Source organism: Elephas maximus, chromosome 8, assembly GCF_024166365.1.
Source record: "Elephas maximus indicus isolate mEleMax1 chromosome 8, mEleMax1 primary haplotype, whole genome shotgun sequence".
Classification (NCBI taxonomy): Eukaryota; Metazoa; Chordata; class Mammalia; order Proboscidea; family Elephantidae; genus Elephas; species Elephas maximus.
This window is the reverse complement of record NC_064826.1, coordinates 116,709,873-116,726,948: the sequence shown is the minus strand read 5'-3', so window position 1 is coordinate 116,726,948 and position 17,076 is coordinate 116,709,873. Positions and strand designations below refer to the sequence as shown.

At 50.2% G+C, this 17,076-nt stretch overlaps 2 protein-coding genes across 2 annotated transcripts in view; both read right to left on the bottom strand.

Annotated features, from left to right (window-relative positions):
* The window catches only part of TNS3 (tensin 3), a 388,908-nt gene extending 381,803 nt beyond the window's left edge, over positions 1 to 7,105 (bottom strand). Inside the window, exon 1 of the mRNA XM_049894028.1 lies at positions 6,908 to 7,105. The gene's annotated coding sequence lies outside the window, so the exon portion shown is untranslated. The remainder of the gene's footprint in view (positions 1 to 6,907) is intronic.
* On the bottom strand, positions 6,762 to 7,133 carry LOC126081602 (spidroin-1-like). The gene has a single exon (XM_049893561.1). It carries the CDS (start codon positions 7,131 to 7,133, stop codon positions 6,762 to 6,764), a length of 372 nt encoding a protein of 123 aa, XP_049749518.1.
* Positions 7,134 to 17,076: the final 9,943 nt, after the last annotated feature.

The window sequence follows — 17,076 nt, the reverse complement described above, 5'->3', positions numbered from 1 at the left end:
AGAAAAAGGTCCAATTTAGGAAGCAAAGACATCTCCTTTACTTGAGAATTTCCCATACTCCCCAATTAAAAAAAAAAAACCATTGCCATGGAGTCAATTCCAACTCACAGCGACCCCATAGGACAGAGTAGGATTGCCCCCATAGAGTTTCCAAGGAGCGCCTGGTGGATCTGAACTGCCGACCTCTTGGTTAGCAGCCATAGGTCTTAACCACCAAGCCACCAGAGTTAGAGATGACAAATTCCCTCCACTCCTCTGCTCAGGACAAGAAAAATACACATCCCCAAGCAGCTCAGAGTTCCTCTCAGCCTCCTCCCACCCCTCGCCCAGTCAAAGCATCAACTCCTACACGCCTTTCCTCCAACTGGTCACTGTCTCTTCAGATTCTTCCACAAGAGCTGAGCTGAAAATACACCTGTCCCATGGGTTATCAGGACAAATCCATCTGTCACCTCTAGCCTCTGGCAAGCCATTACTTCAATGCTGTTATCACAGAGCTTGCACCCCTAAGGTTATCAGATAGCACGTTCAAGAATGGGGAAGTGGTTCTCCCAGCAGGAGAACCTCTGCTTTTCAAGCCCTGGGGCTATGGAAATTCACCAGAAAGCACTGGAGCCTCGGGTCACATATACGGATTGACCCTTCCCCAGACACCCCGCCCCCCACAAATGCACAGCCCCAATCCTTCAGCCACACAAAATAACATCCCATGGGGGGCACTGTATTTCCAGGAAGATGATGTCCATCCCTGAGCCCACCATGGTCACCCCCAGGGGGTGCAGGGTAGGAGAGAAGGGATGAGGCAAGTCACAGGAACCTGTCCAGGGCCACAGGGCTTTATCCTGGTCCAAGTGACGCCAAAGCCCGGCTTCTTTTCCTCACACCACTCTGCCTCTTGCTGGAACGCGTCTTTGATCTATGTCCAAAAGGACCGACTATGAAAGGGCTGAATGCTCAGGGAAATACTGGAGAAAGGTGACGGATTACAAAGTGGAGAGGAATGCCAGCAGGACCCAATCAATCGCGGCCTTTTGTGCATTATGGCAGGAGCCCTGGCGGCTCCGGGAGGAATGTGTACATTACGCAGACCCTCACTAATGGCCCAGCGCAGCCCCAGGGCGGACGTGGCAGGCCAGATGTGGGCCTGCTCAGTTTATTAGAAAGCTCTCAGCTGCGTAAAATGCAGCGGGCTGCAGATGTGCTCCAGGGTCATGGGGCAAGAGCATGGGATGCCTGAATCCTCAGGTGTGAAATAACCTGCTTCCCAAGTGCCGTACGTACGACCCTGCCTCTCCTGTAAAAACAGCACCGCAGGCCGCTCTTAAAGAGTCTTGGCCATGGTCACTTCCTGAGAGCACTTTGTTTCTTAAACTATTGCAAACACTTCATTCTTGTACATTCAAAATTTCAGGGATTCGTTTTTATTTTTCGTAATCGGTTTCATAAAGTCTGCCACACAAAAGGCACCAAGTCACACCCTGCTGTCACCATGAAGCACCATACCCTCCTGGTCCCCCTGCCAGTGTTCCTGGTGCCATGGGGGAGGCCTGGCCAGGCGGTGGAACTGAGCCGCCTGGGGCACTATCAGCAGGCCACCGTCATTAGCACATATCAGGCAGCTGGAAGGCACTGTCTAACTTATGAAAATCAAAAATAAGGCCCGGCCTGCAAAGGGTGTATTAAAACCCATTTAAAAAAATGTTGCCCTGGAGTCAATTCCAATTCATAGTGATCCTATAAGACACAGTAAAACTGCCCCATAGGGTCTCCACTGAATGGCTGGTGAATTTGAACCGTTGACCTTTTGGTTAGCAGCCATAGCTCTATGTAGCTCTTAACCACTGCAGCACCAGGGCTTATTAAGTGTTATTATCTCTCACGGGAGAAAAGGAAGAGGAAGGGGAGGCAGCTTAAACGCGTGCCATTATTAGAGCTGAGGGAGGAAGGAAGAGAAGAAGTAAAGGCCAGGCCTCAGTGTCTGAGGAAGTGGCCACGGCTGGGACACTGGCCAGTTCTGGACCTGGGTGAGGAACATTCTACAAACTCATGAAGCTACCACTTCCCCCTCTGGGTGCAGCGTGAGGACAGCCACCTCCTGCAGGAGGCTGGAGGCCTACAGCCAGAGTGGCTATGAAATGCCATAGCAGGCCCCAACATGGGCAGGCTGACCTGGATTTAAATCCAGTATCCCACGAAGCACCACCTCCAGCCCTCACAGGCTCAGGTCCAGAATGCCAAGGGGCCATTCGTCTTTTGTGCGTGACCTCCAGGCAAAAGCTCTGTCACAGGTAGACCCAGTTTCAGGCCCGGTGGGACTTACTATCTCCAAGACACAGCGAGTTATTTCAGCTCTCTCCATTTCGGTGCCTCTTCCAGGAAACAGAGACAGTGAGTGCGTCTTGCAAGGATGGGAGAAGATGAGAGGTCAACTACAAAGTGCCCTGCAGGTCAGTGACGGACGTCTCTCCTTCCATACTGGAGCCCTGGGTTGGATTCCTGGCCAACGCACCTCCGGTGCAGCCACCATCTGCCTGTCAGTGGATACTTACGTATTGCTACGATGCTGAACGGGTTTCAGCGGAGCTTCCAGACTAAGAGAGTAAGAAGAAAGGCCTGGCAACCTACTTTTGAAAATCAGCCAAAGAAATCCTATGGGTCACAACGGTCTGATTCCATTGTGCATGGGGTCGCCATGAGTCTGGGGTTGACTCAATGGCAGCCAACAACAAAAACATTCTTGGCAAAGCTGCCAGGCTGCTAGCAGGAGACATGCTGCATGAGGCTCCCAGGCCTCCGCCAGCCGAGCACCCGTGGCTGCATCCACAAAGGCCCACGGACACACAGACAGAGGAGAGGAGGGCTTCTCTCCCGATGCTGGTGTCTCTGAGAACTCCCTGGCATGATCAGGGAACGCGCCACCCGAGGGAATTTTCCCAATCGCTGAAACAGACGCCTTAAGTGCAACTTTTAATTAATTCTGCCCACTTGGGACAAAATATATTAACACTGCGTCACGACTTTCTTTAAAATGCTATGATGCTGATGTACAGCATCACAGCAACACGCAAGCCCCCACTGATAGACAGGTGGCGCCTGCACGTTGGACTAACTCAGTGGCTGCGACAAGGAGCTCATGCACAGCAACAACTGTGAGGATGGCACAGGACTGGGCAGTGTTTTGTTCTGTTGTCCACAGGGACACTATGGGTCAGAACAGATTCAACGGCACCTAACAACAGCAAGGGGTCATTATCTGCTGCCTCCGTGACAGTGAGATACTCTGAGGCCTCCTAGTGGGTGCTGTCATTTGTCCCCAAATGAGACAGCAAACACGCACTAGTGATTCTCTTGCCTCCTCCCTCCTGTTCGGCAGAGGTAACCCCCAGGGTGGTCTGGGACACCAGCTGAGAGAGCTGGCTACCCCAGGCAGGGCTGAGCCAGGGCCTGGCACTCAGTGGGAGCTCAGATGTCACCAGAAGGTATGACCAACAGAAGGGAGGCCTGGCACACTCACTAATGGGAGAATCCCAGGCCCCCAGCAGGGCTTGCTCCAAGGGCATCCTGGACACCAGGGATACCAATTTTAGTTTCATTCTGAGATCAACACTGAGCCTCGTATCTCAGTGCTGGATGTATACCAAGCATGGTCCCCATATACAGAATTCAAACAGTAAAGTTCAAGAAACTGAGTTATTTTAGTTTCCTGCTTTTATAAGAAATGGCAGATATCAAGAAAATTAAGTTTCCCTACCCTTAGCTCCTCTGCATAGCGAGAAACCAGCCTGTTGCTTGGAGACTCAACATAATGTAAGGTTCAAAAATATTTTCTGCACACAGTAGAAGTTAACTTATTTTCAGTAGCATTTCAGTAGTAAGCAATTTTTATTGTCTTGGTATCTTAAAGGCAGTGAGACAACATATCCCTTGTAACAGACAGTCCTGCATTTCAATACCAGTTCCACTGCTCTCGGGGCACGGAGATCCCTGAAAAGGTAAGGCCACAAACGCCCAGCTCACCTTTTTGCCATGAGAATTAAAAGATATTACTGTATCTAAACACCTAGAACAGTACTCAAACCACAGAGGATGCAGAAGGCACTGGTTGTTCTTAACACTCTTGCCAATCGTGGGGAACAAACAGTAACTTTGATTTACCCAGATTTCTGTTTAATTAGCCAGTCAACCAGAATACCTCATTCTGGATCAACTGAGGATGACTGCAAAGGACTCTGGGTACAAGGGGTGGCCCTAGGTCACTCGGGTCATGGCTTATAGGGGTCTGGGTTAGTCAGTGACCCTGGACTTACCTAGGTCCTAGGTTGTGCACCTGGGGTCAGCAAGGCTTCAGCCAGACCCCACCCCACCCTAGCTACTGTTGCCTGGACTTGACCCACCAGACCCACCGTTACTCAACCCAGACAGTCCCTCCTTCGCTCAGGACCTCTTCCTGAGAAACGGACCCTCTTACTGTGTTCAGCCAGCCACTGTCTTCTGAGATACAAAGTAACTTTCTGCCAGGGAAGGGAGGACTGGTTCCCTTTGTACCCTCTTCTTCCTGGAATTTACTGCACCTTCCACATAGGGAAGTTAGTACCCTGGGGCCAGGGGGAGAGAGAATAAAGGGTTTTCCCTTAGAGGCAGAAAACTGCTTTCTGGTTCAGGTCCCTAACTATCCTGTGTTTTGTTGTGGGGCTGTTAAAAATTTACTTCGCATTTTACTCATCTGTAAAATGGGTCCTTGTGTACAAAACCCTATACAGACAGGAGCTACCACTGCAAGTGATACTTCAGACATTTTCCCTCTCAGCACCTTTCGCTCACTGTTATTGCCCTATTGCCTCCTTTCCTGGTCAGTATTATCTCCACCAACAGCACCTCAAGGGGACATATCTTGACCTTGACCTTTATTAAAAAAAAAAAAAAAAAATCTGTTGCTGTCCTGTCAATTCCAACCCAGAGCAACCCTATAGGACAGAGTAGAACCACCCCATAGGGTTTCCAAGGAACAGCTGGTGGATCCGAACTGCCGACCTTTTGGTTAGCAGCTCTAGCTCACGGTAGTTCTTACCCACTGCGTCACCAGGGCTTTGCCCTTTATCCTCCTGCAAAATACATGCATTTTCAAAGTAGCTGAATTGAAAAACATTAGGTTCTCAAGTATTACTTTGTAAAAGCTAGTTTATTAGCACTCAAGACTACAGAGTTTCCTGCTACTACTTTTTCTATCTTCTTGGTGGGTTTTAAAGGAATAATTCATCTGTTGCTGCTGATAGCTCTGGCAGCCACAGCTGAGATATCTACATCTAGGACATGCATTAGGATCTCATCAGCAGTGACCTTGCAGTGACTAGCAATAGGGCTCCAGAATCCAGTCCTGGCCTGGGATCCCAGGTTGCCCCACTACCTCTCAAGATCTTGGGCCAGATACTTAGCCTTTCTTTGCCTCGGTTCCCACATCTGTAAAATAGGGCAATAATCCCAGCTCCCTCCAGGGGTGAATTAAATGGGTGCTTGTAAAACATGGAGCACAGTGCCTAGCAAAAGCAAACACGCCCTAGGCACCGCAGGTTCCTATGACTAAGTGGTCACTGAGTCGACCGGTTCCAGGGCCAGCTCCCCGTAGGAGGGCTATGCGCAGCTGCCCACCACCCTTGGCCTGTTTCCACGCGGTTCTTTGGGGCCTGAATCTTGCCCCCCTCCAACCTCCAGCTGCGAGGCCCACAGGTCCCGCGACGACACCCCGCCCCGGCCCGCCCGAGGCCTCTCAAGGTCTTGGCATTGAGAAGCCTTTTTTTTAATACTTGTTGATCGCTTTGCAAATATAAGCTCCCAGTCCCGAAAGAAGAACCAAAATCACAAGGACAAGCAAATCTCATTCAAAAGGCAAACAACTGTAGTACTTTAGAAAGAACAACACGCACAGACGAAAAGCCTAAAGGAAATATACCCGGTTGTCAACAAGTTCAGTTCTGCTGGACGTGACTGAGGATAACTTTTTGCATTCACACTTCTCAGTACCTGTGAAGGGCCCTCACTACTGTTGCATTAATATTACAAGGGGTGCAAAAACGGGGGAAACGCTATCGGGGGGTCAAAGTGTGGAGTGACATCCACGCTGTCAGAATCTGAACGGCTTCTACGCACGCCGTGACCCCTCTCAACAGAGCTATCTGTTCACCTCGCACCCCCAAGTGACGCTTTTTTTTTTTCTTAACGAAGTTGGAGAGTCCAGGGTCACCTGCTTGCACTGTTGTGAGAGTCGAGCTACTGGGTCGCTTCCAGCCACACCGAGTTCAAATCACCTCCAGCAAGCGACTCCTGGGCTCACTTGCCGGCCCCAGTACCGCGCCCTCAGAGACCCCAGGGCTGGTGGCCCCGTGTGCCGGGGCCCCTCCCTCCTCTGCTTGTCAGCGGCAGAGCCCGCGTGCCAGGAGGCACGTGCCACAGGTGGACCCTGGCGCCGGACGCAGCCCCCCGCTCCCACTCCAGCCAACCCCCCACCCCCACCTCCCCATTCCAGCGCAGGAAAATGAAGAGAGGGAGTCAGACGCGCCCAGAGCTTTCTTGAAAAGAGCGGGAGAAGGGCTCCGGTCCCCATGGCAGCCCGAGCGCAGCCGGCCTCCTGGCACTCGGTCCGTCCTAAGGGAGCGAAGTCCGCCGGGCTCCAAGCACTGCCGGCGGCTCCGGGCCGCTCCGCGGCGCCGGGGCCTGGACCCAAGCCCCGATCCCCGTGCCAAGCACCGGTTCCCAAGCATGGCGCTCTAGTCCCGGTGTCCTGAGCCCTCCTCTCCGCGTCCCGAGCCCTGTCCCCGCTCGCGCCCAAAGCGCAGACCGCCAGCCCGAAACAAAGAGGGCGGCGGCGCGTGGCCGCCCACCCCGCGCCCGCCGCCCGCGCTGCCGCCTGTACCTGAGCCGAGAGCTCGGCGCGGTCCCGACGCGATGGCCGGCAGCGAGGTCCGCGGAGCAGTGCGAGCGGAGCGCGGCGCGCCGACTTGTTCTCTGGCTCGCGGCCCGCGCCCGCCGCAGGGCCCCCTCGAGGCGGAGCGGGCAATCGCCACCGCCGCTCCCGTCTGTGCGCCCGCCCCGCCGCCGCCGCCGCCGCTGCCTCCGCCCGGCTGGCCCACCTGGCTCATTCCCGAACAAAGCTACGCAGTGACCGAGTGCCCGGCCCGCCCGCGGGGCTGCCTGCGCCCTGGGTCGCCGGTCACCCGGTGGGCTGGGAAACTGTAATTATTACCCCCATGCAACAGCCCGGGCTCCTAGAGTTTCTGAGAATCACTGTCTCTGAGGCAAGGGAAGAGAACCTGGGGAGGCGGGTTCAAGTCCTGATTCTTGCGCAGCCAGGAGTTCACTCATTCAGCGAGTGTCATTATCATGTTCCCAGGGGAGCAAGGCTGACTTTCCCTCAAGCAGCTAAGTGGGCGGGCGTGTACATAAAGTGGGCAATGACGACACAGGTAGTGAGTCCATGATAGAAAAAGCCCCAGGTGCGCTAGGGGCACCTGGACGGTTCCTCTCAGAAGAGCGGCGGAGGGATCAGGAAAGCCTTTAAAGTCATGTGACTCTAAGCTGAGCCAGGACTAGTGAGAAAGGTTTAGACAGGCCGCCATAAGGGAAGTTCCGGCAGAGGGATTCCAGGGGAAAGAGGCGTGGGTCCTAGCGTGCCCGGTATAGCCCCTCACTCAGTCTCCTGGCCTTGGTTTCCCCATTTGTGAAATCTGGGGACTGGACAGCGTGCTCTTGTAGGTCACCTGGTAAAACAAACTCATGCTCCAGAGCCTTCTGCAGAAATTAGAAGTATGGAGGTTACACACAGAACAGATTCATCAACTCCCCAATCCTGTGGCCGCAGCTCCTTCACACAGGAAAGACAAAAGACATTCCCGGAAGGCAGCCACCACTCGGTGTTTTTGCAGAAGAGGGACAGGGATTATATCTGCCCCTGGAACAAATGGCCTTAGAAAAGCCCTGGAGGAGAGCTGAGGTCAAGTTAGAGAGCAGTCACCAGGAACTGCTTCCGATTTAGGGTCAGCGCCTCCAAACACCCCCAGCCCTCCATGCCCCTACCCAGAGTCTCCCTCACAGGTGGAAGAGGACTTTGCTGGACTTCGGCCAGCAAGTCTCCAGAACATGCCAGGGATTGTGGAGACATTGGAGTAAGAAAAATCAGCCCCCAGAGGACTTTTTTAAAGTAGCCATCAGAAGCTTTGAGATCCTGGACTAACTGTAGCAGCCAGGGAGGAGGCACACAGCCACCCCTTTCATTTTATCAGTACAGACACCAAATTCCTGTGATGCCCCAAACCCACTGCTACCAGGCAGTGAAGTTCGAGAGCCTTTTTGTGAAAACTTGAAATCCCTGCAATGCATCTCTGGAAGTAGAAAGCAGGTTAAGATTCTCACCCTAGACTGACATGAACATTTCCTGAACACCAGGCCCGTAGAGATGAGGCCGACCTTATCTGCCCTCCCAGAGCTCTGGGTTCAAGGGTTCACCAGTGAACAGGGTCAGGCAGGGGGAACTGAGGAAGGAACCCTAGACCCACTCTCTGGGCTGGAAGGAGGTCCTTGGAGCTGAGTGCTGATGGAGAAATGGGAGTTAGTAGTTTAGCGGTACCATTATTCTCTCTTTTATTGATAGAAAAACCCACCCAACCCATTGCCATCGACTCGATTCTGACTCGCAGTGACCCTATTGGACAAAGTAGAACTGCCCCATAGGGTTTCCAAGGCTGTAATCTTTACAGAAGAATACTGCCACATCTTTCGATTGATAGCTGAATGCTTAACCACTGCACCACCAGGGCTCCTTATTGCTAAGAAAACAGGCTCCAAAATCCTATGTAACTCACCTAAGGTCACCTAATTGGTCAGTGACAACATAGTAAGGACCCAGGACAGTCTTGCCTCAAAGCTGCTCCCTCCACGTTCCCCCAGCTGCCCTGCTCACCGCATCCATTCAGTACAACTGTCCTGAATTATCACTGCAAAAATGTCTTCCCCACTAAACTGTGGGCAAATTCCAGCCCTGGAGCCAATCATGAGCTCTCCATCTAGCACCCCAGAAGCTCTGACAATGTCCAAATCCGTTGTCGGCTGCATAAATCAATGATATGAACTTAAGATACTCATTTGCAATAGCTCATACTGATAAATGTGCCCAAGACCCCACAGCTAGAAGGACTCAGAACAGGGCTGGGGCTCTTTGTCCCTCAGGCCAACAATCAGTTAACCACCAAGTCACCTCAGACTCATAGTGGCCCCATGTGTATCAGTGTAGAATTGTGCTCCATAGTTTTTTAATAGTTACTTTTTGAGAAGCATATCTCCAGGCCTTTCTTCCAAGGTGCCTCTGGGTAGATTTGAACTACGAACCTTTCAGTTAGCAGCCGAGAGAGTTGCACCACTCTGGGACTCCTTCTGCCAGGGAGCCTCTTCTAAATGCCCCCAAGCTGCTGTCCCCCAAGGCCAGATGATCCCTGGACCAACCCCTCTGCCCCCTGCCAGGCTGGCTAGCCTCTCACCACAGCCTTGTTCTGTGGCCATGGTGACTTGACCACGTATCCATGTGGCATCTGTCCTGACACTCCCTGGCAGAGTAGGAGACGGGAGAAGAATACCGGTAACCAGGTATTCCTTTGTGCTGTGTGCCATACGTGTGTGGTAGTTCCTTGGTTCTCAGAGTGCAGGGCCCTACCTCGCACAGATATGCGTGTGGGGCAGCCTCAGGCGTGTGACCAGAACAGTCCTCCAGGCTGTGCTCAGGAAGCCTTCCCACACCCAGGGCCTCTCACCTCACAGCCACGAAGTTGACTTTCCAAGAAGTTAAGTAAAAACAGGGCATACAGCAGTTACCGGAAAAAGGGAGCAAGCGTGCATTTCTTTCCATTCTTACACAGCCAAAAATATCTTAACTTTGAAAACAAGTCTAGAACTGATTTAGCTCAAGAACAAGCAGTCATTTGCTAAGAGTGGACTCCCACTTTCCAACCTTCCAGGCAGGAGAGAATGGAGGAGAGGCAGGGGCTGGGAAGGGCCTGGGCATGATCCACCACCAGGGCTCCTCCTTCTCCTAGCCATTCTCACTGACCTTGCTGCTCCTGTTTTGAAGGTTGTCTCTGCCATGGCAGAAGTCTGTTAATTTTGTACCCTAGATCAAGGGACGTATATGAGCAATTATTTGAATTTTTTTCTTATTTCCTTTCACCGAAAATTAATACTTTCCAAAGAGCTACTAAAAGGGTTAGCAGGAAATGTTATAAAATATGTAGTTACATAGTTCTGCAATGGTTTAACAACAGATTCTAAGGAGTGGGAACGCATGCCTATGTTTTATTTAACATACTGTGCCCCTTGAGACCCCTGGGTCCCTGGGTAACGCAAATAGTTATTGAGTTCAACTGCTAAACAAAGGTCGTAAGTTCGAGTCCACTCAGAGGTATCTTGGAAGAAAGGCTTGGTGATATACTTCCGAAAACTCAGTTACTGAAAACACTGTGGAGCACAGTTCTACTTTGACACACATGAGGTCACCATGAGTGGAAGTTGACTTGATGTCAACTGATATTGGTTGAGACTCTTATTGGAACACCTCAGCCTTTCCTTCTTTTTCTTCTCTTTCCCCAAACACACCAGAAGTGCAGTAAGTCCTTTCCTGCAGCTCAAAGACATGAGCATTATACTTGCCAGTCCCTGCCAGGGCACCTCACCTTCCCCATGTCACAGAACCTGTTGAGAGTCCATGAAGCCATGGTATCCCTCTCCCCAGAACAATACACTCATACCCAGACTCTGCATGCATGGACCCCTGGAAGCCACTTTATGGACCCACAGTAAGAATTCTGTGTTGCAGTTCAGGTTTCCAGGGATGGACTCTAAGCTGAAGATAATCAGGGGTGCCCTGGGATCAACACCTGTGGAAGGCAAGAAGGAAGCAGAATCAGGCAGAAGAGAAATGGAGCCACAATGTTGTGAGCCAACCCTTCCAGGAGGGCTGGAGCTGGGATGGAACTGTCCCGTAGTAGAGCCAAGGACCCAGGTCTTTATACCCCACGTGGGTCAATGGGTCAGTCATTGGAGGTAGGCCTTGGACCAGGCAACTCTTGGCAGTTGAGGCAATGGTGGAAGGGGGCTGACAGCCAATGGCTGGCCCCCAGCAGCACTCCTAGCACCTGGGACTGACGAGTCTTCAGAGAAGGAGACCTGGGCAGTGTATCACAGATCCACTACATCATGCTTTGATGTGTCCTAGAACTGGAACTCAGAAGCTGAAAGTATCTTGGGTATAACTAACTCACTGGCCTTCCAGTGCTGTCTCCATATTTAAAACTGAAGGATTACAGACCCTGTTGTTGATTACCAACCCATCCATGTGTAGCCTGCTCACCTCACCCAGCTGTCTCCCTTCTAGAGGAGGGGAGAAGGTGTGCTGCCCTTTCTTAGGCAAAAAGGCAGAGCTTCACCAGGGAAAGCATGGGCTTTGCCCTGTCCTTCCTGCCTTTGGTGTTCAAGTGATGCTTAGACTTGGGGCTCTGAACAGTGAAGCAAAAATCATGAAGACAAACACTTGATGATGGCAGAGCAGAAAAAAGACTGAAATAAAGACAAAGACATGTTCGAGCAGCTAAAAGTCCTTGAACAGCCAAGCCAGACCTCCCATTAAGTGAACATTTGATATGTTTATTGTTAAAGGCCCCCTGAAGTCAATTTTTCTGTTCCTTGCAGCTGAATGCATTCCTAACTAAATCTGGATGCATGAGCTCATCTCCACCAGCTTTGTGGAGATATCTGCAGCAAATGGAAGATGACTGGTCACCTTAAGGAGCAAGTTATTATTGGGGATAAGGGAGCAGCTTGGCAACTTCTCCTCCTCGTTGTCTTTTACCATCATCAATCTCTTCCACATACCATTTAAGGGTTTAACGAGCCCGCCATTCCTTAACTTAGATGTCAAGCCAGCTTCAGTGATGATTTGTCTTGGAAGCCCTCCCTGCCATCCCCCACACTGATTTAGAAGCCCTTCTCTAGCTTTCCAGAACATCCTGTACACACCTTCTTATACTATTAAATAACCTGGGTATTCCTTGATGCCTTCTTCATTGAACAGCTAGTTCCTCAGGAGAAGGGCTGTATCTTGTATCTTCGTATCCTCAGTGTTCACCTTAGAGCATATTTGTGGTTGGTCTTCTGTAAAGGCATGTGTTGAATAAATGGATGACAACATAAGAATGAACATGTTTCTAAAAACCAAACCCTTTGCTGTCGAGTCAATTCCAATTAATAGCAATCCTATAGGACAGATTAGAACTGCCCCACAGGGCTTCCAAAGAGTGGCTGGTGGATTAGAACTGCCGAACTTTTGGTTAGCGTCGAGCCCTTAACTACTGAGCCACCAGGGCCCCGAAGACATTTCAGAGGTCCAGAGATGTTAAGAACAGAGCCTAGTGACCTGAAGGAGTTAATATTCTTTCCATACCTGTTAGATTATATTGCCACATTGCGTCTTCAGGAAGAGGATCCTAAGATGTGAGAAAGCAAAAAGCACCTCCAAGAGCCATGCCCTCCTCTGACAGTTCAGAGAACTGAAGCCCAGGACAGCTGTACTTGCCCAAGTTCAGACACACATTAGCAGCCTTTTAAGACAGACCTTTCAGTCTCTCCTCTAGAGCAAAACTTTTAGTACCCATGAATTCATCAATATTATCCAGCTTCCTTCAAAATGAACATTTTTCTGTATTTTAATATGCCCTCAGAGAAAACCAAGAAGCAACAGGTCTTGGTTTCTAAGACCATTCTTCAACAAGTAAAACCAAGACTCCTTGGAGAAATGGATGATTTTTTTTAAACTGGGACAGGGAGTATACAAGATGAGTCTGGAGCATTTCAGGGCTAGAGAGTAAGACTGTGGTTGTTCTTAGGTGCCATTGAGTTGGTTCTGACTCATAGTGACCCCATGTACAACAGAACAATACACTGCCCCATGACAGTCAGGAAGGGTTCAAAAAACAAAAGGATTAGGGCATGTCAAAGGGACACAGAAAGCCCTTGAAAAAGCTCCTAACAGCCAATAAAAAAAAAAAAAAAAAACATTGCCATCAAGTCAATTCTGACTCATTGTGACCCTACAGGACAAGGTAGAACTGCCCCATAGGGTTTCCAAGGAGCACCTGGAGGATTCGACCTGCAGACCTTTTGGTTAGCAGCCGTAGCTCTTAACCACTATGCCACCAGTGTTTCCTAACAGCCAATATGGATTACAATTCCACATGGAATATAATTTAAAATATAAAGTACACATGAGTCTATACTGATATAAATAAATGGTTAAATAAATAAATCAATGAGGGAGGGAAACCAAAACTCCCTACAGAAGAATTCCAAATAATTTATGTAGATACCCCCACAAGGCAGAAGAGGACGTGGAAGCAGGGATATCACTGCTGATGTCAGATGGATCCCGGCTGAAAGCAGAGAATACCAGAAGGATGTTTACCTGTGTTTTATTGACTATGCAAAGCCGTTTGACTGTGTGGATCATAACAAATTATGGATAACATTGCAAAGAATGGGAATTCCAGAACACTTACTTGTGCTCATGAGGAACCTTTACATAGATCAAGAGGCAGTTGTTCGGACAGAACAAGCGGATACTGATTTGTTTAAAGTCAGAAAAGGTGTGCACCAGGGTTGTATTCTTTCACCATACCTATTCAATCTGTGTGCTGCGCAAATAATCTGAGAAGCTGGACTATATGAAGAAGAATGGGGCATCAGGATGGGAGGAAGACTCATTAACAACCTGCGTTATGCAGATAACACAACCTTGCTTGCTGAAAGGGAAGAGGACTTGAAGCACTTACTAATGAACAGAAAAGACTACAGCCTTCAGTATGGGTTGCACCTCAACATAAAGAAAACAAAAATCCTCACAACTGGACCAATGAGCAACATCATGATAAACGGAGAAAAGATTGAAGTTGTCAAGGATTTCATTTTACTTGGATCCACAATCAGCAGCCATGGAAGCAGCAGTCAAGAAATCAAAAGACGCATTGCATTGGGTAAGTCTGCTGCAAAGGACCTCTTTAAAGTGTTGAAGGGCAAAGATGTCACCCTGAAGACTAAGGTGTGCCTGATCCAAGCCATGGTATTTTCAATCGCATCATATACATGTGAAAGCTGGTCAGTGAATAAGGAAGACCAAAGAAGAACTGACGCCTTTGAATTGTGGTGTTGGCGAAGGATATTGAATATGCCATGGACTGCCAAAAGAACGAACAAATCTGTCTTGGAAGAAGTGCAGCCAGAATGCTCCTTAGAGGCAAGGATGGCAAGACTGTGTCTTACATACTTTGGACATGTTGTCAGGAGGGATTAGTCCCTGGAGAGGGACATCATGCTTGGCAGAGTACAGGGTCAGCGGAAAAAAGGAAGACCCTCAACGAGGTGAATTGACACAGTGGTTGCAACAATGAGCTCAAGCATAATAACGATTGTAAGGATGGCGCAGGACCGGGCAGTGTTTCGTTCTGTTGTGCATAGGGTCACCATGAGCCGGAACCGACTCAATGACACCTAACAACCACAACAACCCCCGCAAGGAGGTGGAGCTTAATCACCACCCCTAAGTGCGGGCTGTGCATAGCGACTCCCTTCCAAAGAGCAGAGTGTGGGGAGGGGGTGACTCTACAGCAGAGCAAGGTGACAAACACTACCTCAGCCAAATGATCAAAGGTAACATCATCAGTGGTCAGTGACAGTGATGGCATGTACTTTTTATTACTGTCACCTCTGGATGGGAAGCAAGTGATCGGAGCACCGCGCCTCAGTCAGGGGCTAAAGCTGCCAGTCCTCAGGAATCCTGATCCAGAAGACACGAGAGTGGACCAACAGAGCCTGGGAAAGAGGGAGATCACCAGCCCCCTGTCCAGAAGGCGCTGGTGATGGCACCAACCTAGTCAGGACAGCTGAGAGTTGACAGAACACCCAGCCCCTCTAGGCCGCTGTGGTTCTGCTTCCAACCCCCATCCCACCCACAGGACTAACAAACAGGGAGTAGCCAAGCTTGGATCTTGTGGTCAAGTCCACTTTTTTACCAACCTACCCTGTGTCAATCTGGCCTACCCGTGAAAGTAATTTTTTCCCTACCCAACAACAGAAGAATGAAACCATCCAGGGCAGTGTTCCAGGGTGATGTACACAAGAGCACCTTCTTTTCTCAACCCACGGCACGTCTGCCACCCTGAGAGCACCACCTACAGGGCCAGACACCACAACAGGCTTCCTAGGGCTGCTTGCCAGGAAAGGGACTCTCAGGAGAAGGTGGCTGGTCATGTGCCTGCCCTCACTAAGCGCCCTCACTAAGCCTCTCGGAAGTGCAGGAAAACCTCCCGGAAGTGAGTCAGCAATCTCAGGCTGACACTTTAGACAAGAATCAGGGTGGAAAAAACACCTTCAAGATGTGAACTGAACTGAAAGTTGGTCTTTGCTGGCTTTACCAAGAGGATGGTGCCCACAATCAAAGACAGAGCGTGAACAGCGGGAAGGTGCTTAGGGGCTTTGTGTTGTGAAAGAGGCCAGCCTAGTAGGAGCAGTGGCAGGATCCCGCCCCAGTGCAGGGGAGGGAGACATGAGCAGCGCCTGTGGCTGGCATGTTTTCCCAGGTGGATTTGAAAGCATTCCACAGGGAAAGGGTAGAGAAACATGAGTTGGGTCCTGTGAACACCTCTGTGCATCTTCAGCCAAATTCTACCTGTAATTTATTGATCAGTGGCCCCAACTGTTGCCTTAAAAGCATCCTGGAGATTGTCTATTCGTTCATGGATACACGAATTCAACAAATGTTCACCAAACACCTGCTATGTGTCGGACACAAGGCAGTTAGATGCTGTTAAAAGTTTTGCTTATCATCCACCGAGTGCAACCTTTGTGAGTGCACCTTATGTGCCCAGTGCTGTGCCGCTTGGGCTCCCACGGGTTTGTTCACTTCACGGGTCCTTACTGAGTCCTTACCGTGTGCTGGCTCTGCTGCCCTCTGCTTCTGTGATTATGGCTCGGAGTAGCTAAAGCCTGGATTACATGGCAGTTGGCCATGCTGAGTGGATCTGAGGATCCCAGCATCTTCCAACTGGAAGGTTCTCCAGCCTCTACCCTCAGTGCCAGACCTTTCTGCATTACTGTCCCTGGCACCCACTTGTCAGGCCCTGGTTTGAAGCTTTCAGTAATAGGAGTGGCCCTGCTTGGTGGACCCCTGGCAAGCCCCTGACAGCTGTAACATCATGCTATGAGGCCCTGACTCACGTCTCCCTAAGGGCAATGGGGGCACAGCCAGGAAGCCTTCCTGGAAGAGCTGCATGGAGGAGAGGGGTTTGCTGGGTTCATATTACTAGAGGGAGTGTGTATGGAGGAGCTGCAGACTGCAGGGGATCCTAGAAGAGCGTGGTGTCCAGGAGGTGGAGATAGTTACATGAGGCTGGTGTGAAGTTAGTGTGGGAAGATGGCCTGGGTGGGATGAGACAGGAGGCGAGAGCAGTTGGGGTTGTTACAAGCTTAGGCTAGAGGTGATGATACAGAGGAGGCCAGTGCACGGAATGGTTAGATCAGGGCATTTGATTTCAGGTACATTTGAGTAAGAATCTTAGAGCCTCACCACAGACACCTCCGTGAGCCTCAGTTTTATAATCTGCAAAATGGGGCTAATACAACTAAACTCATACCATCTTTATAAGGGATACGTGAAATTGCATTCATGAAGCTTGTAAGACACATAGTAAGAACTCAAACAACAGAGTATGGCAAGATCATTTGGGAAATGACATCAGCCTGGATTGGCCTTGGCGATTGGCTGGGTGTAGAACAGGAGGACAAGAACCCTGTGTAAGGGCCCCTAGTCTATGGTCTAATAAGATTCCAATACCTATAGGGACTGGTGCTGTGAGGAGGGCTCTCAATTCTCTTCTGTGTTTTTGTAGACTGCAACATAGAAATAAATGCTAAAGCAGACAGACCATTGGCTGGGGCTTTGTGGTTTTGCTTTGTCTTTTGCATTTAAACAATTATGGATTAGAGAAGGAAAAG

Bases quoted from the DNA above. Each gene is read 5' to 3' on its own strand.
- LOC126081602 (XM_049893561.1), bottom strand. From the start codon at position 7,133: ATGAGCCAGGTGGGCCAGCCGGGCGGAGGCAGCGGCGGCGGCGGCGGC.